The sequence below is a fragment of the Numenius arquata genome, chromosome 11 (genome assembly GCF_964106895.1).
Source record: "Numenius arquata chromosome 11, bNumArq3.hap1.1, whole genome shotgun sequence".
NCBI lineage: Eukaryota > Metazoa > Chordata > Aves > Charadriiformes > Scolopacidae > Numenius > Numenius arquata.
Genome location: NC_133586.1, coordinates 25,877,101 through 25,899,048, shown reverse-complemented (window position 1 = coordinate 25,899,048; position 21,948 = coordinate 25,877,101). Strand labels below are relative to the sequence as shown.

Genomic DNA, 21,948 nt, shown 5'->3' with positions numbered 1-21,948 from the left:
CAGACTTGGGGACAGCGGGAAAAGGGTCAGGACTGGGGCAGTCAATGCCCACTTTTTTCCACATGGGTTTGCAGGTTCAGGGATGGTGTCCACCTCCCTGTGAAGTGCCACTGCCCATGGGCACAGCTGGACTGTCCCAAAGAGCCATACCACAGACCAGTGCCTGGCATGACCCCGGTGCCCACTGCCTGGGCATTAGGAGGTCTTGGGAGCCAGCTCCCCACAGGAGGCTGCCTGCTGAAAGCCCCAGGCATGGCAGGCAGTGGGCAACACTGGCCACAGATCCCTTGGGGCAATACAGGCACAAGAAAGGGGGAAATTGCCCCATTTCAGTACCGGGCTGCTGGGCAGAAGTAGGTACAGCCCTTTAACCCTGTGGCAGAGACACCCAGCCCACACCGGTGCAGGACATCAGCTTCCACACCCCCCTGCCCAGCGCTTTGTGTAGGTCCTACACCAACAGGCAGCCTTCCAGCTGCAATGTCCCCATGCCCTGCTCCCCACGCCCTGCTCCCCACACCCTGCTCCCCCAACTTCTCAGCCATCTCCTGCCATGACTGTCCCTCCTCAATGCCCTCTAGTGCCCAGCTGCTCACCCCATGGGGAGCCCCCCATTCACAAGCACACTTGTTTGGGCGCACACCCCACACCCACGCACATGAGCAGAGAGCCCTGCTGTTCATGAGTGTTTGGTGACAGCATCCCACCCCACGTGATCCCAGGGACACCACTGCCTCAGCCAGCACACCAGCCTGCCCACACTTCCCCATGTCACTTGTGTAACCCCTGCCTGCACAGGCAGCAGTGGGGAGCAGGCAGATGCCTGTGCAGGGGCACGCTGGGCTAGTGCAGCGGAGAGCCTGGCCCGGCTGTCCCTCTGTCCCTCGGCAGGCCGGGACACAGCTCCTGTGGGAGGGGGCAGGGGATGCGTGGGAGCGTGCAGGCAGCAGGAAGGAAGCCTGCGCTAAACAATAGAGGGAAATGGAGGAACTGGAAAAAGACCCAGTGGCAGCACAGTCAGCACAGATGGTTTAGTGCGGAGCAGCATGATTCATGGGAAAAAGGCCCTCAGCGCTCCACAGAGAGCCCACAGCTCTGTCCTGGGGCTGCGCCAGCAAATAATTTGAGGATGAGGCTGCCCGGCGGAGTGAGAGTTGGTGGGTGGGCACCGTGCTGAACGTGAGCCCTGGGACACGTCCCTCTGTCTCGGGCTGTGGGTGCTGGCAGCTCAGGGGCCCGTCCTGGCTGGGGGTGTGTGGGAGGCTGTCCCCCCTCTGCCGGCCCATGAGTCATGCTGACCTCTCCCATGCCCTCACCAGCAGCGAGAGAGAGAGATTATGGTCTGGCCCTTCCGGCTGCAGAGCCCTCCCCGAGCTGGCCAGCACAGGAGCTCATCCCCTGGGAGGGGCCCAGCCGCTCCCCCCATTATCTGCCTCAGGCAGCCCCCTCCACCAGGACACCTCCGCGGCTGCGCTGGTTCTCGTCCTCCTCCCACCCAGCCCCAGGCACGGCAGAGCTCGTGATGTCCCAGCACCTGGCATCTGCTCAACCACCCGCTCCCCTATGAGCCCCTGGCCACTCAGTTCCTGTCTGGACCCAGGTCACGGCCTCACCAACAAAGCAGGGCCAGGATCCAGCAGCTCCAGGGAGGGGCAGAGAGGCTTGGGGCTGAGGAACAACAGGATGTCGGCTTCTTGAGCTGGGAGGTGAGCGACTGCGGGGAGAGCAGCAAGGCAGGGGGACCTTCAGGAGCATCCCGCGCTCCCACCCATGGCATCTGTGTCCTTCACAGCAGCTGAACCCCCTTCTCTCTTCCTGCTGCCTCGTCACCGCCTTTCTCTCCTCCTTCCACAGATGACGGGCTGAGCATCGGTCCTGGAAGCACCCCAGGGCCATGAGCTCCCCGTGTGGTCCTGACTCCGATATTGCAGACTGGCTGGCCACCATCCACTTGGAGAAGTACCGGGATGTCTTCAAGCAGCATGGGTACCATGTCGCCAGAGACGCTGCCTTGCTGGATGGTGACCAGCTGCAGCAGATTGGCATTACTGCCACCGGGCACCGCAAAAGGATTCTGAACTTGGTGCAGCAGACACGGATGCTCGGTCAATCCCAGGGGGGACCTGCAGAAGGAGATACCCATTTCCAAGCCACTGAGGTCCTGAATGCCCTCCAGGAGGGCAAGGATGCCATGAAAGCAGAGCCAGGAGAGGCTACTGACGCATTTGGGACACAGCAGTGTGTCGCTGAACCCGCCCAGGCATTGCCCCTAGAGAAGGACCCTGCTCCTCCCCTCGTGAAGCCAGTTCCCAAGCCAAGGACTATTTTCCCTCGCTCAAAGCCAGAGCAGCCCATGCCACCAGCACGCACCACAGTTCCAGCACACAGCCCAGGCAGTGACAGGACACCTACAGCCTTTGTGGTACTGGAGGGGTTTGTGCCGGGGGAGAGCTCCACGGATTTGGAGAGTCCAGAGCCCAGGCCAGTGCCACTAGCCAGCTTGGGAGCAACTGTGGCCATGGGCATAGGAGCATCCTGGTTGAGAGCACGGGACAATGCTCGGGAGGAGACACGGTCCCCCCCAGCTCGGGATCATGGACAAGCCCTGGAAGCACTGGAGAAATCCCCTACATCCTCCCCGTCTGTCACACAACAGCTCAGCCACAGGTTCCCCGCTGCCGAGCCCAGCCCTGGGAGTGTGCCAGAGGGACACCCCACATCCAACTCTTCCTTGCCTCCTGCAGCTGCCCCAGCCAAGAGAGATCCCTCGCTGTGCCCCAGGGTAGCCTCACAGCTGGGCTCAGGACAGGGGAGGCTGGAGATGGTGTCCAACGTCATCTATGAAGGACTCAAGCCCCCATCAGCACCCACTGAGGACTTGGGAGGGGACCATGGTCCCCAGGGTCGGGCTCTTGCTCAGCCCGCAGCTGTGTCCCTACAGGAGGTGAACCAGCCGGACAACAAGCCTGAGTAAGCAGATGTTTTCCCTTGCCCCAGGGAGTGGAGGTGGGGGGGGCTGCAGAGCAGCCAGAACTGAGGTTCCAGAGAGCTGGCACCCCCGGGGCCCCATCCCTAGCCTGGCTGTGCCTGCCTCCGGGTGCTGACAAAGCCCCTTTCAGCACCCTCCCCGTGCCTTCCCAGGGCTCTGCACAGAGCAGTCCTGCAGGGCAGCTGGGATCCTTCTGAGTTGACAGGGTGGTCCTGGGCCCCCAGATGGCTTGTTCTGCTTGGGGGGAGAAGATGCTGCCCCTCCTCAGCCCCCCCAGGCAACAGGGCTGGGGCTCCCCAGGATGGTGAGGAAGTGTCTGAGGGCTCTGGGGCTGAGAGGAAGGTGGGAGATGTTAGAGGGGGGTGAGCTGGGATGGGAAATGCCAGACAGTTCCAGGAGACACAACCTGGTGGGTGCCAGGGTGGGGAGGAGAAGTGAGCAAGGAGGGCACTGGGAGCACCAAGGGGATTTGGCATATCCTGGGGGGACAAAGCCAGGCTCAGCCCCAGTCAGCCACAGCCTCCAGCCCATGTGAGCCAGATGGGAATACAAGGTGGAAAAACCCCACAGGCTCCCACCCCATCCCAGCCACTGTTGCAGTAACCCCTCTCCTGTTTTCCAGCAGTCCTGGCTGTCCCGGCAGGGGCCTGTCCCCCATCCTGCAGAGACCCACTGGCAAGCCAGGTGAGAGACCCCAGGCCACCGTTGTACAGTGGGGACCTCCTGGTGTCCCCAGGGAAGAGGGGTTGGGAGAACATCCACGTGCTTTGCCTTTCCCATCAGGTCCTGCCCCGTGCTCCTGTCTTGCTCAGGGACAAGGGTGGACCCAGGCTAAGGCAGGGTCCAGCCCCACATGTATTTGGCATCTCTGTTGTGCCAAACACCCCGGATGTTGGGGCGCACCATGGTGGGCTTGGTGGAGGGGTCCCTCTCAGGACTGGTGGTCCTGGCTGGTCGCTGCCCCACAGCAAGCACTGCTGACTGCCTTTCCCTCCCATGTCTCTGCCCACAGAGATCGGTGAGCAGCCCATCAGCCCCTACAGTGAGACCATCTTTGGACACGTAGCCCCACTCCGGGAGCAGAAGGTGAGAGGAAACTGTGGGGATGGTGGCTGTCCCCTACTGTCACCCTGTGTAGTCACACCAGATGCTATGAATTAGGGAGCTACAACTGGTGAGACCGTGGTACCCAGCAAGGCCTGGCTGAACATCACTGCTGGAGTGGGAGGCACAGGCTGAGCACCCTGCTCAGTGGGTTGGGCAGGTTGAGAAGGTCTGTAATGAGAGAGGGCAGAGGGGACAGGAGGTATGACCAATCTCTTCTCCCAGGGTGTGGGCATCTCCTCCGATCAGAGCTACGAGGCAGTGTCTGAGCTAGAGCTGGAGCAAGAAGCGTGCAGGTAGGCATCACCTCCTCCAGACTGTGGGGGCTGGGCTTGGGATCTGGCGTTTGCATGACAGAGGGAAGGGACACCCCTAGGGACAGCCTGAGAGGTGGGGGGGGGCTTCTCCCCATCACAGAGCCGATCAGGTGTGGCTGGGATCAAGTCAACCATCTCAAGAAGAGTTGATGGGCTTGTAGATGAGAAGGAGCCATGCTGGTGGGTGGCCCTCAAGGGGACAGTCCTTGCCAGCAGATGCTCTGGTTGGACAGATGGGGCAATGCCAGTGGCACTGGGCACCTGCACACCCAGTGGACCCTGGATTTGGCCGCTGGGAGGAGGGAAACAACACGGGGGACAGGGATTGCTCAGAAATGGGATGGTTCCAAGCTCCAGATGAAGGAATGTGTGACCTCCAAAGGCTTCAGCATCATCAGATCAGCATTTGCTGATCTTCCACAGCATTAGGGACAGTGAGGTTGTGAGGGGCACCTTTAAAATGCTTTTGAAATGTACTTTCCATAACTCCTGATAGCATCACAGAAAGAGGAAGGAAAGCTGCTCTTCCCATTTCAGATGGGGAGGGTTCCTTTTCCTGTGTTGCTTAGAGAGGAGGAGGTGAGCTGCAGCTCTGCGTCCTTCAGCTTTGCCTGTGGCCATGCCAGCCAGTGCATCCCCATGTCCCTTCATTTCTGGCCCCACATTGGTCAGTCCATCCCTTCTCCTGCTCTGGGTGGTGAGTCACTGCAGCGTGGCCTGATCCAGTGTCACAGGCAGCCAGACGTTGCAGCCAGATGAGAGATAACATGGGCCATGGGCAGGGAGCTTCAAATACCTGGCAACAGGAGTTCTGTGCCAGAAATACTGAAATCTGCTGTGGAGCCTCTGAACCAGCCGTTCAGAGCAGGGCTGGGTGCTGGCCTGTGGGTCACAGTCTCCATCCAACTGCTTCCAGGGATCTGGGATACAGAGCATCCTGAGAGCATCAGCCAGACACGTTAATTCCTGGACTCAGCAGGGAATATGTGGTGAGGCACTGGCCCAGATTGCTCGGAAATGTTGTGGATGCCCCATCCCTGAAGGGGATCAAGGCCATGCTGGACAGGACTTTGAGCAACCTGGCCTAGTGGGAGGTGTCCCTGCCCAGGGCAAGGGAGTTGGAACTCGATGATCTTTAAGATCAGGTCCCTTCCAACCTGAATCATTCTATGATTCTGTAATTCTACAAATTTGCAGCCTGGGCTTGCTGAGAAGAGGCAGGATGAGACCATCAGCAGGGTGTCAGAGGCAGTTGTTCGTAGGTTTTTTTCTCTCAGCCTGAGCACTGACCTGGTGGGGAGCTTGGGAGGTTGAAGAAGAGACAGAAAAGCGTTTGAAGACCTTTTGCATTGTGCTTATGGACCCCATTGGCCAGCTGCTCCAATGCTTTCCTCCCCAGACCAGCCCCACCAGTCTGACCATGATCCCCCTGGAGCAGAGCTATGGATTCCTGCTTGGCTGCTGAGCTGCTGCCAGCAAGAACTGGATCCTGCCCCTGCCTCTGTAGGACCTTCTGATCCTCCCCTTCAACACTGGTGTTTTTCCAATTCAGCCAGTTACTCATCCTGCTGGCTGGCATCTGGCCACTGTGGACACTGTGAGCACCTTCTGCAGCTCACCAGCCCACTCATGATGGGAAATACTTCCCAATCCCAAACTTTAGAGAGGTCCTCCCACCCCTTTGTCACAATATCTTCCTCCTTCCTGAGATATCTCCTCTCACCCTCTTCTGGGGGAGTTTCATCTGGACCACACTGCTCTCTGTCCTGGGGTCTGGGAAGTCACTGTCAGTGTTAGAGATGGGCAGAGCCACCTCGGCCAGCAAAGAGATATTCTCAGCAAAGAGGAAGAGGAATGCAAAATTCCTCTTAAAACTGGAAGCCCTTAAAACTGGAATCCTCTGAGAGCCCAGCAGAGCCTGGAGCGTATGGTGGGATTCTCCTGCTCTGCTGCTGAGCACCTTCATCCAAACTGGTAATGCTGAGCCCCACAAAGTACTGGTGCAGAGGACAACATCTGCCCTACATCAGCCTCAGAGGGAGAGAGACGGTGGCACAGGAGCACCCTGAGCTCCAGGGACTCAATCAGACAACAAATCATTAGGTATCATGGTGAGAATGGTGAACCCTGCCCTGGTTTGGATAGAGACCCTCGATGAGATGATCCTCAGGCTGCTTTTTCCCACACCTCAAGGCATCTTCCCTGCAGGAAAAGAAACACGGGGGATGGTGTATGCTTGACAGCTTGTTCCTTACCTACCTACCTGCCACCAGGTCCCCACCAGCATGTTGATTGTCTGGCACATGACCCCCAGTTGAAGTAACCAGATCCATCAGCAGCTCCTTGGTCCCCTCACCACCAGCATATCCCTTTCTTTCATCACCCATCCTCCATCCTCCACCAGCTCTCCCACATGAGCACTGACAGGCTGAGACCACCCCGACTCAGTGCACCTCAGGTGTCACCCTCCAGGCTCAGCTGACCTGGAAGTACCCTCTCCTTGCCCTGGGGACTCATTTGGCCCCAAGGTTAGTTGTCTTCACTGCCTGACACCAGCTGAAAAGGGAGATGTCTTGGCCTTTGCAGACTTGTTGCTTGGAGGCTTCCTCCACCAGCCTGTCCTCAAGGGCAGAACTGGGAGATGGCCTGGGTCCCAGCATGCTCCTGGGGTGCTGAGACACCCCACTCCAGATGGGCCGTGGGCTTTGCTTGTCCCTGTCAGATGCTGCTTGTCCTCCAGCTTTTCGTGGTTCAGTCTAAATCATGACTCAGGAAGGAGTTGTCATGGATTTTTCCCCTTTTTCTCTTGCCCTGACCCGTTCAGTGGGTCTGTCTCCCACTTGGCTCTGGCACTCAAGGCTGATGTCCGCCTGCGACCTACAGAGTCCTCTCCAGCCACCTCACTCTCCGGCCAGTCCATCCTGAAGAAGCTGGACACCAGGCTGGGACTCCAGCTAGACAAACTGCTCTGCCAAGGCTCTGTTATGCTAATTAAATAGAAATTTTTGTTGTGCTTTGGGCCTCCCAGCCGCCCACAGCCATTTTTCATCTTTCTTGCAGACACTGGAGCCAAACAGGCCATTCTTCCCCTCCACCCACCTCCTCAGCCCCATATATCATCTCACTTCTCAAGACCTGACCCCTAGCCTGGGTGGCTCCAGCCCAACATCCTCCCAGGTAGACTTCAGGTCTTGCTTGTCCCACATGGTTCAGTGACATCTGATGTCTGATGGCTTCATAAGGTGCCTGCCCAGGGTCAAAGCACATGTCCATGCAATGCCTTGGTTCTTGCTATGAGGCGGTGCTCAAACCAGGAGAATTTATGATGAGGGGAGGTGATTGGGGTAATTTTCCTGGTCCAAAAGCATTTCTAGCACATAGAGTAGTAAACTGGAGGTGGTTTTTCATATTCAGTAGCCCCCAGGGGTTTCTTTTCCGTAAACTTCTCTATCTCATCTACAACATCCCATGGTAAGGAGTCCCACGGGTGAGCCACTCCTTTACCATGTGGTTCTGCATCCTGCTCCTGCCAAGTCTGATGGTCCCCAGCTCCTGTGACTGAAGCACTGGTGGCCAGGAGACGCCTCTCTGCCCTTCTCATGCTGCTTATGACTTCAGAAACTTCCCCCCATCACTCACCCTTTCCCTACTGGAGATCCGCAGTTTGCTCAGGTTCTCCTCAGACAGAAACTATGACAGGGCTTGGGGACATCCTCGTGGCCTTTCTTGGAGCCTTTTCTTCATCCAGGTGCTGGATTCCACAAGTGACCCAGTAGCACGGTTGCTCTCCTGCTGGTGGTGGGGTATCCCAGCTGCCAACAGCAACCATTGCCATGACTCTCTTCCTGCCCATCATCATTGCACTTGGGCAGCTCCCCTGTAAGCTCCTGGGCCCGTCAGATATTTTCCAGCACATTTCCTTTTCGGGAAAGACAAACATCTGGCTGAGAGGGCTGAGGGGAAGGAGCAGGCTTTGCAGTTTATTTTTACAATTTCCTTTTATTGTTATGGCTGGAGAGTCTCACCAGGCCTGGCTGTGGGTTTCAGCATGACTTCCCAAGAAAAGGAGATGGGTGCAGGAGTTACGCCAGCCCATCTCTGTCCTTCCCGAGCATTTTGCAGAAAGTTTCAGCTGGATGCAAGAGTGGAAGGGAGGAAGCTGTGGCAGAAGGACTTTCTAGGTGCCGTGAATGCTGGAAGGGTGGAGGGAGAGGGCAAGCTGAGACCCCCGGTGGGGAGGGAGCTGAGATGGGTGCAGGACAGGGATAAGGATGTGGGCAAGGGGTGCTGCCTGGCTTCAGTTTGCTGCCTGTGGTGTCAAGAGGAGAGGGAGATGCAAGGAGTTTGGAGATGTTTGGTGGTCCATGTGGTATTACCTAAGGTGGGGAAGCCCATTTTGCCAGCTACCCCCAGCCTTGCCATCACATAGGGCTGGCTGAGCCTCAGGCTCCTGGTGGCCATGGGATTCATGAGCACTGAGCCCTTGTCCCACCCTCCTCATGGAGATGCAAACATCCACATCACTGGGTGCCCCGAGGAGCTCAGGATGGGGCCAGGAGCAGTGTGAGACATCGTCAAATGGGACGGCATTGACCAGGACCCCCCATATGCTGCCACAACTAGGCTTCCCCAGGGCTCCATTTCTCACAGGACAAGCAGCGAGTGCAGCAGCGAGGGAAGGAGTGAGGATGAGGAGACCCGGTCCCGGCTCATCGACCGCATCGTCCAGAACGACACGGAGGGATACTCCACCGTGGAGGCACCGCAGGCCGAGGGTGCCCCATTCAGCCTGCCAGCCCATCTCTACCCAGATGAGGTCCTGGATGACCTCACCATCTCCCCTTATGCCAGCTTCACATCGCTCTCTGAGCCCCGACCCACCATGCTCAGTGGCTGGCTGGACAAGCTCTCCCCACAGGGGTATGTGCCTGCCCATGGGACAGTCACCATAGGTAAAGATATTTTGGGCAAGACTGGTGAGGTGGCCACGCTGGTCACCATGCTACTGGAGCAGACAGACCTCCTTCACACAGGAGGAGGACCCTCTTGGGTGCCTCAGCTGTACTGCAAGGGTATCTGCACAGCCATCCTTGGCGAAAGTGGGGTCTGTGAGCAGATGTGGTGTCCTCGGTGGGATCATGCCCTTGCCAACAGCCATTCTGTCTGTTTTTTTCTGCCATTCCAACAGGAACTATGTCTTCCAGAGGCGCTACGTCCGCTTTGATGGGAAGAACCTGATGTACTTCAGCAGTGAGAAGGTACAGAGGGGCAGGATGAGGGCAGGGTGGGGAGGCTGCACTGCACTGCCTAAGCAGGGTGCCTTGACAGCATGTGAGCTACCATATCCCCTTTGTCTCCCCTTGTCCTTCTGTAAGGACCCAGCAATGCCTTACCATCACCAGGGTGGAGCAGCCATAGCCCCTGAGCTCAGGGACCTCTGGGCAGATCTTCACGCCATAATAAGCCCAGGATAGCAAGAGTCCCTCTGCCGACAGGGAGCAGGCGAGAGGGTGTCCTGCTGGTCCGCAAGCCCTGGGGCAGACTGCAAATGGAGCATGTTTGGGTCCCTGCCTGAATCCTCAGGTCCTCCTGGCTGCTGGTGCTCCCCGGGCTGTGCTATGAGGCAGCACTGAGCTGAGAACCTGGGGGATGCAGAGGGAGGAGTGTTTCTCACTGTGGGCACTGACACTGTGGGTTAGGTGCATGGAGTGAGTCAACAACCCTTTCCATTCCCACATCCTCTCATCCTGCCATGGAGGCTCTGCAAGCCCCTGTAAGAGCCTGCCACGGGGTGCTGGTGGATGCCACACCACCTGGGGTGACAAGCATTGCTGCCCCAGTCCTGCAGCACGGCCAGCCAGGCTGGTCCCACATCAGTGGCACCGTGCAGAAACAGGTACCATGCACGACCCAAGAGCAGCCACTATTGAAGAAGATTGCAGACATCCCTGTCATGTCACCTCACCCCCGTGGTTATGGTGTCATCGTGCCCAGCAAGCTGGTAGCCGTGTTATGGAGGTACCCCTCAAGAAGAGCAAAGGGGGTAACCCCACCTGGGTTTCATTCCAGGAGCCCTACCCTAAAGGGGTGATCCCACTGTCTGTCATTGAGATGGCTCGCTCCACCAAGGACAACAAGTTCCAGGTCTTCACCAGCCATCGGATCTTTGTCTTCCGTGCTGAGAATGAGGGTAAGCGAAAACCTGGGCCAAGGCCTGCTGATCCCTGAGGAGACATCCCTGCCTCCCTCCTCCAGCCACAGCATCCTGGGGACAGCTCTCACCCCATCCCCAAACTGTCTGGCTGCCATGAGCAAGGGAAATTCTCCCCTTCCATGCCTGCTGGCTGTTCTGCTCCATACCGGGGCCATTGGGAAGGGCTCAGACCCACTCCCACATGCCTGGTTCCTAGCCCAGAGGAACGAGTGGTGCTCCACGCTGCAGAAGAAGGTGACAGAACAGCGCCTGGTGGGCTCCCGGCCCCGACCCGCCAACACTGCTCACTGCCAGAAGTCAGGAAGCCTGGAGCTGAAGGGCCAGAAGTCCAAGGTGTTTGCAGCCCTGAGCCTGCCTGAGATGTGGCTGTACAAGAGTGAGCAGGTTCGTGCCTGGACCAGATACCCTGCTGGCACAGAGGGCTGTGCCAATGGTGGATGGGGGGTGAGAGGGATGGTGGGATGAAGGGATGTTGGGACCTTAGCAAGGGTCAGTGCCAAAGGGAGAGCAGAGAGGAAAAGGGGATGGTGGAGCAGGATGCTGGAGATCAGGGCAGCTGTAGTGGGACCCTGGGCTTGGAGATGCCAGGAGCAGGCCCCACTTCCAGTCTCCTCACTATCACCAAATTATCTTTATCTCTGCCCCAACACTTAGGTCTTAGTCCCACCAAAGCATCCCAATCCATCACAGGACAGGTGGGTCAATGACCACAAAATCACCTGCGAACATACCTGCTGCAACACAGGCTTGCCTCACGGGAGTAGCAGGTCTCTCTTGGCCCATCGCACCCTGCCCATGGAAATCTCCACCTCCTGCCTGCTGAATTTTCTCAGCACTCCCATTTTTTTCCCGGCCACCTCATTTCCAGTTTGCCTGGTGTACACTAAGAAGCATCAAGTCTCTGTTTTTTGCTCAGGTTTATACTTGCTTTATGAGTGTTCCTGATTCACAGTGGACTCAAATCCCCAAAACAGAGGGATTTGAGTGGCCAGGTTTGGGGACTGTGGGAAAAACTTGTCTTTCATTTCATAATATACTTGCTGAACATTTTCTGCTGGCCCATGTGGGATGGCTGAGGGATGTGGCAGGGTACCAGGTCTGACTGGTCCAAGCAGAGCAGTGATGGGAGTGGGGATACGAAGCACAGCTCCCTGGCTCCAGCCCCAGCATCACGGACATGTCCAGGGTGGTGTGTCCCCCATGGCCGTGGTGTTGCAGAACCAACACCAGTGTCACTCTGAATTGCAGTTCTTTAAAATGGGCATTGCCATCTGCGTGATTGAGATGCGCGGCTCCACCATCCGCGAAGCCAAGAACCGCAGTTTCGAGCTCATCACCCCCTCTAAAATCTTCAGGTACCCTGGGTGTCTGGGTGGGACGAGGTGGGGGGAGCAGTCGGGTGCTGGACCTAGGTGATGGGAGCTCCAGGCCCCTGAGTTTCAGTTGTGCTGGTGCTTGTAGCTTCGTGGCAGAGTCGGACCGGGAGAAGCGGGAGTGGATGGAGGCCCTGCAGGAGGCCATAGCCGAGATGCTCTATGACTATGAGGTGGCAGAGAAGATCTGGTCCAACAAATCCAACAAATACTGTGCAGACTGCTGGGCTCAGAATCCTGACTGGGCATCCATCAACTTGTGTGTGGTCATCTGCAAGCAGTGTGCAGGTGAGGACATCTCCCTGGGGGGTACATGGGGCTACTGGCGGGTATGGGCTGGGCCAACATGGGCCCAGGTACCCCCTGGGTGGGGTATGAGTGCGACTTGGGTGCTAGTCCCCTGGCAGGATCAAGGGGTGTTCACTCGCCTTCTCTCCACAGGGCAGCACCGCAGCTTGGGCTCCAACATCTCCAAGGTGCAAAGTCTGAAGCTCGACACTAGTGTCTGGTCCAACGAAATCGTGCAGGTAGAGACACTGAGGACAGGGCACTGGGGCTGGCACGGCATGCTCAGTGGCCCGGCTGATTCACCAGGCAGGGCAGAAGCCCCATGGTCTCCCCCAGCATGCAAGGATGCCAGGCATCCTGCTCCTTCCATCTGGCCCTGGTGCTCGCCATGTATCATGGGTCTCTCCTGCAGCTCTTCATCGTGCTGGGAAATGACCGAGCGAACCGGTTTTGGGCCGCTCATCTCCCTGCTGCCAAGGCCCTCTGCCCGGATGCCAGCGCTGAGCAGAGACGGGATTTCATCTCCCGCAAATACCGAGAGGGTCGGTACCGCCTGCCCCATCCCCATTATGCCACTCAGGAGGATGTGCTCCAGGTAGGGACTACCTTGGGATGCAGGCAAGATGGTGGAATGTTGGGAACCACCCCAGAGCACTGGGTCTGAGATGCCAACACCTCCTGCTTGGCTGCATGTGCCCATACCCCCATGCCAAGCAGTTTTGGGGTATTGAGTGGGAGGTTGTGCCCTGCTTTGCCTGCCTTTGAGTACCCCTAGCAGTGGGCTGGGGGTGAGCCAGGACATGGTCCCTACAGGCGTTTGTCTTGTCCCAGGCGCTGTGCACTGCGGTGGTAGGACCAGCCCTGCTCAAGACCGTCCTGAAGTTCTTCTCGTCCTCGGAGGCTGGGCTGGCAGCTGACCCCACTGCCTCTGAGGTGGCCCCTGGGGCCGAACTTTGGTGGGTACCAGAGAGCAAAAGGCCCAGGAACCATTCAGGTAATGAGGGCCCTCGAGCCCCTTCCTCTTTGCCTCTGCCCTTCACAGTGTGCTCCAAGGCTGGGGACAGACATCAGGTGCTGTGGCTCTCTGGGGGACCTGCCTGCCCCACTGCACCCCTCTTTTGGGATGGGGCAAGGCAGCAGGTCCTTCTGAAGCCCCTTTTCAGGGAACCCTGTGCTTGCTGCATCCGCTTGCCTACACCTGCATGTGTGGGGTCTCCTTGCCTCCCAGTACCCATGTTTTGGTGGGTGCCTGCTCCTGCCCCACTCTCAGCACCATTCCCCACAGGTAGCCCCCACACACGGGAACTGGGTCCAGAGGGTGTCTACAACGAGATCACACAGCCAGTGACACACAGCGGCTACCTGTACCGGGCCACAGCCCCCACCAAGCTCCCAGGTGTCAAGAAGAGCAAAGAGGGTAAGTGTGGGGAGTTGGGCGTGGGGGGCAGCCAGTGGGATGTCCACCCCGGTGCCACTGACTTTCTGATCCTGCAGACTTCCAGCGCACGTGGTGCTCCCTGGAGAGAGCCCTGCTCTTCTTTGAGACGGAGAAATGCACTGAGCCCCTGGGCCACATTGAGAGTGGAGACCTTATCTCCCTGGGTGTGAGCAGAGCCCAGGCACTCACCAGCCCTGGCCCCACTGAAAGGTACCCCCAGCCTTGTCCCCAGTGCTTGTCCAGAGAGCCCATGGGCACACAGAAGGCAGGGACAACCATCACTCCCTGCTTGGTGCAATGTTCTGGTCTGCCTCTGGGCGCAGGTTCAGGGTAGGGACTGCCCGGATGGGCTGGCTTGTCCTCTGCAGGTTTCGCTTCACCCTCGAGCTCTTCCTCATTGGTGAAAAAGTGCAGCAGCTGGGAACTGATGGACCGGAGATGCTGCAAGCCTGGGCCAGTGCCATTGGCAAGGTGAGCCAGCCCCAGACCTGGCACCTTGTGCCACTGGTGGATCCCTGGGCTCCATCCCTGATTCCCTGTTGTAATTCCTCCCAGCTCTCCACCCTCTTCATCCTCTGTGGCAAACCCCCTCCTTCCCTTTTCAGGGGCTCCCATTCTCGCCAGTGACCTGCCCCCATCCTTAGGGGGGGTCCACACTTGGGGGCCAAGCCCTGTCTTTACCCATCTTGTCTCTTGCTCCATCCTACAGTGGTTCACGCCCGTGAGCTGTCACTGCCTGCTGGGCTACGAGTTCCAGCGCGTGGGCCAGCTGCGCTACAAGTGCATGCTCAACCCCGAGCGGTGGCAGCAGGCCTTTTTCATCCTGCAGAAAGCCCACCTCTTCATCTGCCCTGCCGAGGACAATGGGGCTGAAGACAGCATCAACCTCCGGCGGCTGCAGGAGCTCAGTGAGTGCCATGCCGCAGCCTGGGACGGGCACCACATGGTGGGCAGCCATGCGCAGCTCTGACCCCTCTACTTCTCACCCCAATGCAGGTCTGGTTCCCCCCACGGAGACCCCAGAGAAGAAGGAGCTGCTGCTCCTGGTGGAAATGGGAAGGTGGGTTGTGTCTGTGGAATGTGCCAAGTGACCTCAGGAGGTTGCCAAGGGCAAAGGCACTCATGTGTGTGTCAACACTGACCCCAAACCCTTGGTGGGGATGCTGCTGGGACAGCAGGGCTGTGGCTAAGGAGCTTTCAGAGGTCATCCCAGCCCAGGGTAGGGTATCTCCTGGCTCAGCCTGACTGGTCCCAGAGCAAGGCAGGAGGGGGTAAACGACCCCCCCACCCCAGCAACCTTCATTCCCTCTTCTCTGCCCTTGTCGTTCTCAGGACATTTTACCTGCAGGGCTTGTCACGGGCAGACTCGGTGGCGTGGTACGCCGACATCCAGGCATCAGCGGGGGGGCGAGGTAATGCGCTGAAGGACCAGCAGCTGAGCCGGGGGGACATCCCTATCATTGTGGACAGTTGCATCGCCTTCATCACGCAGTACGGTGAGTCCAGTGCAGTGGTATCACTGCTGGAGCATCCTCCAGAACACACGGGGAAGCCGAGGGGTCCCGGCAGGAGGCACCACTCTCAGGGCACCAGCCCCACTGGGGACTCTCTGGGCAGGATTGGGCACCAATGACCCTATGTCCCTGCCCCAGGGCTGCGGCACGAGGGGATTTACCGCAAGAATGGAGCCAAGTCCCGGATCAAGGTACTGATGGAGGAGTTTCGGCGGGATGCCCGCAATGTCAAACTGCGCATCAATGACAACTTCATCGAGGACGTCACCGATGTGCTGAAGAGGTTCTTCCGTGAGCTCGAGGACCCTGTCTTCACCCTGGAGCTGCACCCACAGTGGAAGGAGGCGGCAGGTACCTCCTTCACTTAATCCCTGCTCCCATGCTGGGCTGCCTGCCAGGGACCCCTGGAGCTGGTGTCCTTCAGGATGAGGTCCTGGTACCAGCCCTGCAGCCATGTCAGCTCTGTGTCCACCAGATTCAGAAATGACCCATGACTCATTTTCCTCCCTCCAGAAATCTCCTCGAAGCCCCAGCGCTTGGAGAGGTACAAGGAGCTCATTCATCACCTGCCTCGCCTCAACCGCAAGACACTGGCTGCGCTGATCGGGCACCTCTACCGGTCAGTGGAGGTGACCTCCCTGCTGGGTCTCCAGCTCCAGTCAGGGTACCCAAGGCCAGCCAGCAGTGTGAGGTCTCTCCACTGCCCAGGGAACACTGGCTTTCATCCCTGCGAGCCAGGAAGAGCCCAGTGCCCATGCTCTGCCCCACCAGCCCCCAAGTTGGTGCTGGGGTGTGCTGCAGTATCTACTCTGGGACACCTCAAAAGTTCCCAAAGTTGTCCTGCAACAAGGGGGAGTGACAGGATGTTTGGAAGTAGCTGACACTCCCCTATAGGATGTAATCTTCACAACTGCACAACAAGAGGGAAAAAAAAAAACAAATTCCCATCCCCGACTCAGAGTATGAGGTGGTCCTGTTGCCTACTTTCAAGGCAGTTGGAAGTCCTCCAAACAGGAACTGCCCAGCTTGAAGAGGAGCTGGGGAAAAATGAGTTGTTTTTCAGGACAGTTTGAGGCAGAAGAGAGTGGCTGGGGCTGAAACCCCATCCAGAGTGGGACCAGTCCCTCACCTCTGTCCTCCTTGTCCCAGGGTACAGAAATGTGCAGACCTCAACCAAATGAGCACCAAGAACCTGTCGCTGCTCTTCGCACCCAGCCTCTTCCAGACCGATGGCAAAGGGGAGCATGAGGTCAAGGTGATGGAAGACCTCATTGACAACTATGTCAGCATCTTCAACGTAAGCTCCCTGTAGGGGCGTTGCCAACTCCCTACACACTGGCTCTGTCCGTCTCCCCTTCTATCCCCCCATACTGCCTCCTCCTGCATCCCTGCATCCTGGCCAGGTGTCCTCAAGCCATAGTCCACTCCACATTGACTCCATGTGTCACCCTGTGCACCCTTCCTCTGGCAGATTGACGAGGACCAGGTATCCCAGATGGATCTGGAGAACAGTCTGATCACCACCTGGAAGGACACCCAGGTACTAGGGATGTGCTTGCCAGCCCCCATCACCTCAGAGACCCCTGGGCTGGTGGGACTGGCTGGAGGATGGGGACACTCCCAGCTGCCTACCCTGTGTCCCCACTGTCCCGCACCAGATATCTGGGGAAGGACTTCCCTCCACTTGTCTTCCCTTTGCCGATTACTTTGAGGCTCCTGCCCAGGAAGAAGCAGCCCCAGCTGCCTGGGACACCATCTCCAGCCCCTGGGGAGCGGGGATGTGCACAGCACCTGTGGAAGCATGGTAGTAATGCCACCCGTTCTTCCCCCAGCTCTCGCAGGCAGGGGACCTCATCATCGAGATTTACCTGGAGCAGAAGCTGCCAGACTGCTGCGTCACCCTGAAGGTGAGTCCCAAAGGAGGGCTGTGACAGAGGAAACAAGCAGGGATGGAGGCTCTTGGTGCAGCCTGTCCCTGGGACCCATCCTGCCACCACCCACCACAGCTCCCTGTGTGTCCGGCCCCAGGTGTCCCCCACGATGACAGCAGAGGAGCTCACCAACCAGGTGCTGGAGATGCGCAACGTGGCAGCCAGCCTGGACATCTGGTTGACCTTCGAGGCCCTGGAGAACGGCGAGCTGGGTGAGCATGGGGGGGATGGCACAGGGGAATGCTCTTGGCACAACCAGGTTGGTGAGGAGGAGATGTGGGATATGGAGGTCGGCATGTTGCTGGTGGCAGAGGGAACAGTGACTGGCACAGTGGAGGAGACACAGTGGTGAGAGTGTTCCTGCCTCTCCAGAGAGGCCTCTGCATCCCAAGGAGAAGGTACTGGAGCAGGCTTTGCAGTGGTGCAAGCTTCCAGAGCCCAGCTCTGCGTACCTGCTGGTGAGGAAGGTCCCCATTGGCGAGGGCGGCTGTCTCTTCACAGGTAAGGCCATGACCCCTCTGGGGTATCCCCAGAGGGGGATAGCTGTGCGCCATCTTCCCCTGGCCACCTTCCTGCAGCCATCAGGGGCACATCCCCGAGATCCACAGCCACCCTCACATGCCCTCAGACCTCCTGATCCCTGTCTCCTCCCACATGGCAGGCGCCAAGCGTGAGACCCCCAAGTGCGGGCTGCTGAAATGTCGCGAGGACCCCCCCAAGCTGCTGGGGAACAAGTTTCAGGAGCGCTACTTCGTCATCCAGGACCGGAGGCTGCTGCTGCTCAAGGAGAAGAGGGTACCCAGGGGATGCTCTGGGGCTGGACCGGTGCCCTGAGGGCAGGAGGAGAGGCAGGGAGGGGGAGTCACAGTGGTGGCACAGTGGTGGCTGTCCTCCTGGCAGGGAAGCTGGCACCAAGCTGGGCTGACACAATGGTTCTCCTTCCCCAGAGTGCCAAGCCGGAGCGTGAGTGGCCCCTGGATGCAGCCAAGGTTTACATGGGCATTAGGAAGAAGCTGAAGCCACCAGCCCAGTAAGTGGGACCTTCTCTGGGTGGCCCTGGGGCTTGCATCCCTCCGTCCCTGCCCCCAGTACCCGGCACACAAACCCAGCCATTGGGAGCATGCGAAGCTCCACCAGGACTCAAAGCCATTACAAGCGTGGGCCCACGGGGCGAGCTCAGCCCTATACCCAGCAGCCCACGAACCCTGGGCTGTGTCTGAGCTTGGTGGTGCTGCCCTACAGCCTGTCTCTTCCTTTCCCCAGGTGGGGTTTCACACTGACCGTGGACAAGCAGCAGCTGTGAGTATCTGTCCCTGCCATCCTGGAGCTGGGGGGATGTTGAGATCTGTCCCCAGTTTTAGTGAGATTGGGATAGCCAGGGGCAGTGCTACAGGGCCCTGGGGGTTAGGGAAGAGCTGGTGCCTGGCTGAGGCACTCAAGGGACAGAGTGGTGGGCCCACTTGCTCCCTGGCATGAGGTGGAGGCTATCTCCACATCACACACCCTTCCTACCTCCCCATCCACACCAGCACCCCTGAGAGATGCATCTTCCAAGCACCCGGCACCAGGCTCCAGAGGGTATCCTGTCCATCCTGTCCAGGTGTGGGTGCCACCCGCATAGCTATGCTGCCTGCCAGCCTTTGCCCAACACTGCTCTGTGTCCCCAGGCACCCAACACCAGGTGCTCCTGCACCCTGCACTGAGCTGGGCTCCCTGCCCTGGCCTCCCTGGTACCCCTGGGTGGCTGGGGACACCCGTGCATCCTGCTGACTCTGTCCCCATTTCCCTGACACTGCTGGTGCTGAGGCAGCAGTGGAGCACGTCACCTGCCCCCGACATAGGGCTGAGATGTTCTTCTAAGGGCAGCTGAACCAAAGTACCCCATGGGTGCCCGATGAGCTCTCGCCTTGCCCTGAAGCCACGATTTGGGCTCACAGAGAGTTTCAGAGGGGCAGCCCCACTGGGTGTAGTTATCCCTGATGGCCGCGGGCTTGCAGGCAAGGTGGCAAGGAGATGTGGGTCCCACTGGCCCTGCTCCCTGGCAGCTTCTCAGCTGACTCCTTTGCAGGTACCTGGTGTGCTCGGGGCAGGCTGAGCTGTGGGACTGGACCACCAGCATCCTCAAGGCTCAGGTGGGTGCAAGACTGGCTGGGATGGGCTGGGACAGGGGCTGGCAGGGCAGCCTGGCATGATCTCCCCCCCCATCCCTGCCCTGTCCTTGTGCACAGCATGATGATTTGCACCCCGTGATCATGCGCCGGCGCTCCTCCTCTGACCTCGCCAAGCAGAAGTTCGGCACCATGCCGCTGGTGCCCCTGCATGGGGACAGCACCGATGCCACCATGCTCTCCGCCAACCAGACCCTGGTAAAGCCCCCGCAGCTCCCCCGGCCCACAGGTGCTCCTGCACCCACCCAGGTCCATGCACCTGTCCCAAGACCATGTGCCCACCCCCGGGCCCTGGAGACGGGTGCGCACTGCCTGGCACCGATGGATGCTTTGAGTGTGTGTCCCCCTGCTCAGCGTTGTGTGTGCGTGCTGCGTGCTGTGCTCATGTCTGTGGCACCTCTCCATGGGGTGCAGGGCCCTGTGCTGCACCCCACTGCCCATCCTCTGCCTGCCCAGGCATCCGTGACCCTGCTCCACGCTATCACGTGCTTACCTCTGCCCGTCTCCTCTGTTTCTAGCGCCGCCTGCACACGCGAAGGACTTTGTCCATGTTCTTTGTAAGTACCCGCACTCGTGGAGCGCGTCCGTTGCTGGCTTTGCACCGTGCCTCCTGGCTACGGCAGCAAGAGCTCACCTGCAGTATCCCACCTGCACTCAGGGACATGCCCAGGCCATCCTGCGGGGCAGAGGAGGGGGTGCCCACTGCCCTGTGTGTCCCATGCCCGGAGATGGGGGACCCCACATGGTCCCAGTGTGTGCAAGCAAGACCATAACAGTCCACCCCAGCTCCCAGAGTCTCTCCTGTTGGGTGTACATTGCCTAGAGAAGATCAACATAAGAAATGTGACGAAATAGGTTTGGGTCCTCCTCGCCATCAGGTTATTTCCCCAGGGGCCACCTGGCTGGACCTCACCTCACGTGGCTTTGTGCTCTGCATGGGCGCTCATCTGTCCTCCCCACTCCAGACCACCTCTGCCAGGGGATGCTGGGCTAGTGTCACAGCCTGGTGGCATGGACGAGGCCTCAGCAGAGACCAAAACACTCCCCCTTCATCAGCGATGGGGAAAGAAAGGGCAACAGGGACTGAGCCAAGAGACCTGATGGAGGGCAGGTCCCCTACAGTCATCAGTCCTACGTTGAGGGGACAAAGATCCTCAGGTACGGAGGGGTAGAGCTGAGCAGTGTGTACCGTGCCCCTCACACCAACCCTCTGCCCTTCCCCAGCCCATGAAGATGCACCAGGACTCCCTGGAGGAGCAGCAGGAGAAGGAGGTGGATGCCGATCCTGTCTACGAGGAGGTGGGCAACTTCCCCGAGCTGGCCGCGCTGGAGCTGGGGCGAGGGCTGCTGGCAGACCTGTCAGCCGTGCCTGCTGTGGACAGGTCCAAGAAGCCGGCCCTGTTCCCTGAGCAGCCCCCAGACACAGTGCTGCGCTCCTCACTGCCCACCAGCCCAGCTCAGAGGGTGGTGGGTCCCTCCATTCCCAAAGCCTTGTCCCTCGAAAGGGGCTTGAACCTGGAGAGTGACAAATCTCCAGCCCAGGGGCTCAAACCCACAAAAACAGCCTCTCTGGAGAGGAACGTGGAGCCTTCCCTGGCACTGGCCAGGGACTGGGAACAGGTAGCCACACCAGGGAGCAGTCCCAGTGCAGAGGCCCCCCTGGAGAACCCCAGGAAGAGGAGCATCCAGCCTCCCTCCCCCATCAATGACAAACTCATCCAGGAGCTCAGCAGCGTCATCCTCAGGAAGAACGAGGGCCAGCCACCGGGGCCGGACCAGCCAGTGACATGACCCACTGTGCCAAAGGGGCAGCCACCAACCTGGGGGTCAAGTCGCGCCCAGTGGCAGCAACGATGGGTACCCCACGCCCACACCTTCCTCCTCCTCCTGACCTCAGCACTGGGCTGGGAGCAGGAACCAGTGGGGACCAAGGGACTGGTGGGGGCTGCGATGCTGAGGGGCGGTACCCCCTGTTGGGAGGGCTGAGGATGCTGCCACACATGGCTTTTGCTTGTGGGCGGCACATCTGCCATCGGGCCCAGTGCCGAGGGAAAAGAGTAAAAGGGAGAATAAAAACCTGTCCGCATGTTTTGGCAGCACCACATGGTGTCAGGCAGAGGGGCAAGTGGAACCTGCCAGCACAGGGGGACACAGCACGATGCCTCCTCCCCAGCGCTGGGCCCATGGGACAGGGTCAAGACACCCAAGTCATCCCCCACTTCCATTCTTGCATCTACTGTGGCATATTTTAGGGGAGGAGATCAACAGGAGCGGGGCTGGCCATGTGTGCCCGACGTGTAGTCCTGGCGATGGAGGACGGCTCCTGCTCAGCTGGGGTGTTCATACCTGTTCCTTCCACCATCAGGGAGAAATAAAATTTTATTTGTACTCTGGAGGGTTTGGTCACTGCAGGAGGAGCGGGGAGGGATAAGGGGGTCCTGCAGGAGGGGAGACTGGGGTGCCAGGGCCAGGCACCCAGCCAGTGGACCCATGGGACAGGGACAGCACCAGCGGCGTTAGAGAAACTGCAAAACTGGAGTAAAGCCCTAGTGAACCTCCCATCCAGAGCAGGATTTTCTGCCTAAATCTGCCGCCAGCCTGGGATGGTGCAG

General features: G+C 59.0%; 1 protein-coding gene across 1 annotated transcript; it reads left to right on the top strand.

Annotated features, from left to right (window-relative positions):
- The first annotated feature begins 1,894 nt into the window (after positions 1-1,894).
- On the top strand, positions 1,895-21,730 carry ARAP3 (ArfGAP with RhoGAP domain, ankyrin repeat and PH domain 3). Its single transcript, XM_074156786.1, has 33 exons — positions 1,895-2,970; positions 3,615-3,673; positions 4,002-4,075; positions 4,319-4,389; positions 9,061-9,330; positions 9,599-9,668; positions 10,480-10,600; positions 10,821-11,008; positions 11,873-11,979; positions 12,086-12,285; positions 12,439-12,524; positions 12,698-12,880; positions 13,117-13,279; positions 13,571-13,702; positions 13,780-13,933; positions 14,092-14,194; positions 14,433-14,631; positions 14,720-14,783; positions 15,056-15,219; positions 15,376-15,588; positions 15,751-15,856; positions 16,387-16,534; positions 16,709-16,777; positions 17,070-17,144; positions 17,266-17,380; positions 17,541-17,669; positions 17,830-17,963; positions 18,116-18,198; positions 18,432-18,467; positions 19,237-19,300; positions 19,397-19,534; positions 19,855-19,893; positions 20,561-21,730. The coding sequence occupies exons 1-33, from the start codon at positions 1,895-1,897 to the stop codon at positions 21,125-21,127; spliced, it is 5,400 nt and encodes a 1,799-aa protein (XP_074012887.1). The 3' UTR covers positions 21,128-21,730.
- The last annotated feature ends 218 nt before the right edge of the window (positions 21,731-21,948 follow it).

What these genes read in the sequence shown, in the direction of transcription:
- ARAP3 (XM_074156786.1), top strand. Translation starts at nt 1,895, where the DNA reads ATGAGCTCCCCGTGTGGTCCTGACTCCGATATTGCAGACTGGCTGGCC. An exon ending in GGCTGTACAAGAGTGAGCAG is followed by an intron (nt 11,009 to 11,872) that starts GTTCGTGCCTGG and finishes TCTGAATTGCAG; the next exon opens with TTCTTTAAAATGGGCATTGC. An exon ending in CCGGCGGCTGCAGGAGCTCA is followed by an intron (nt 14,632 to 14,719) that starts GTGAGTGCCATG and finishes ACCCCAATGCAG; the next exon opens with GTCTGGTTCCCCCCACGGAG.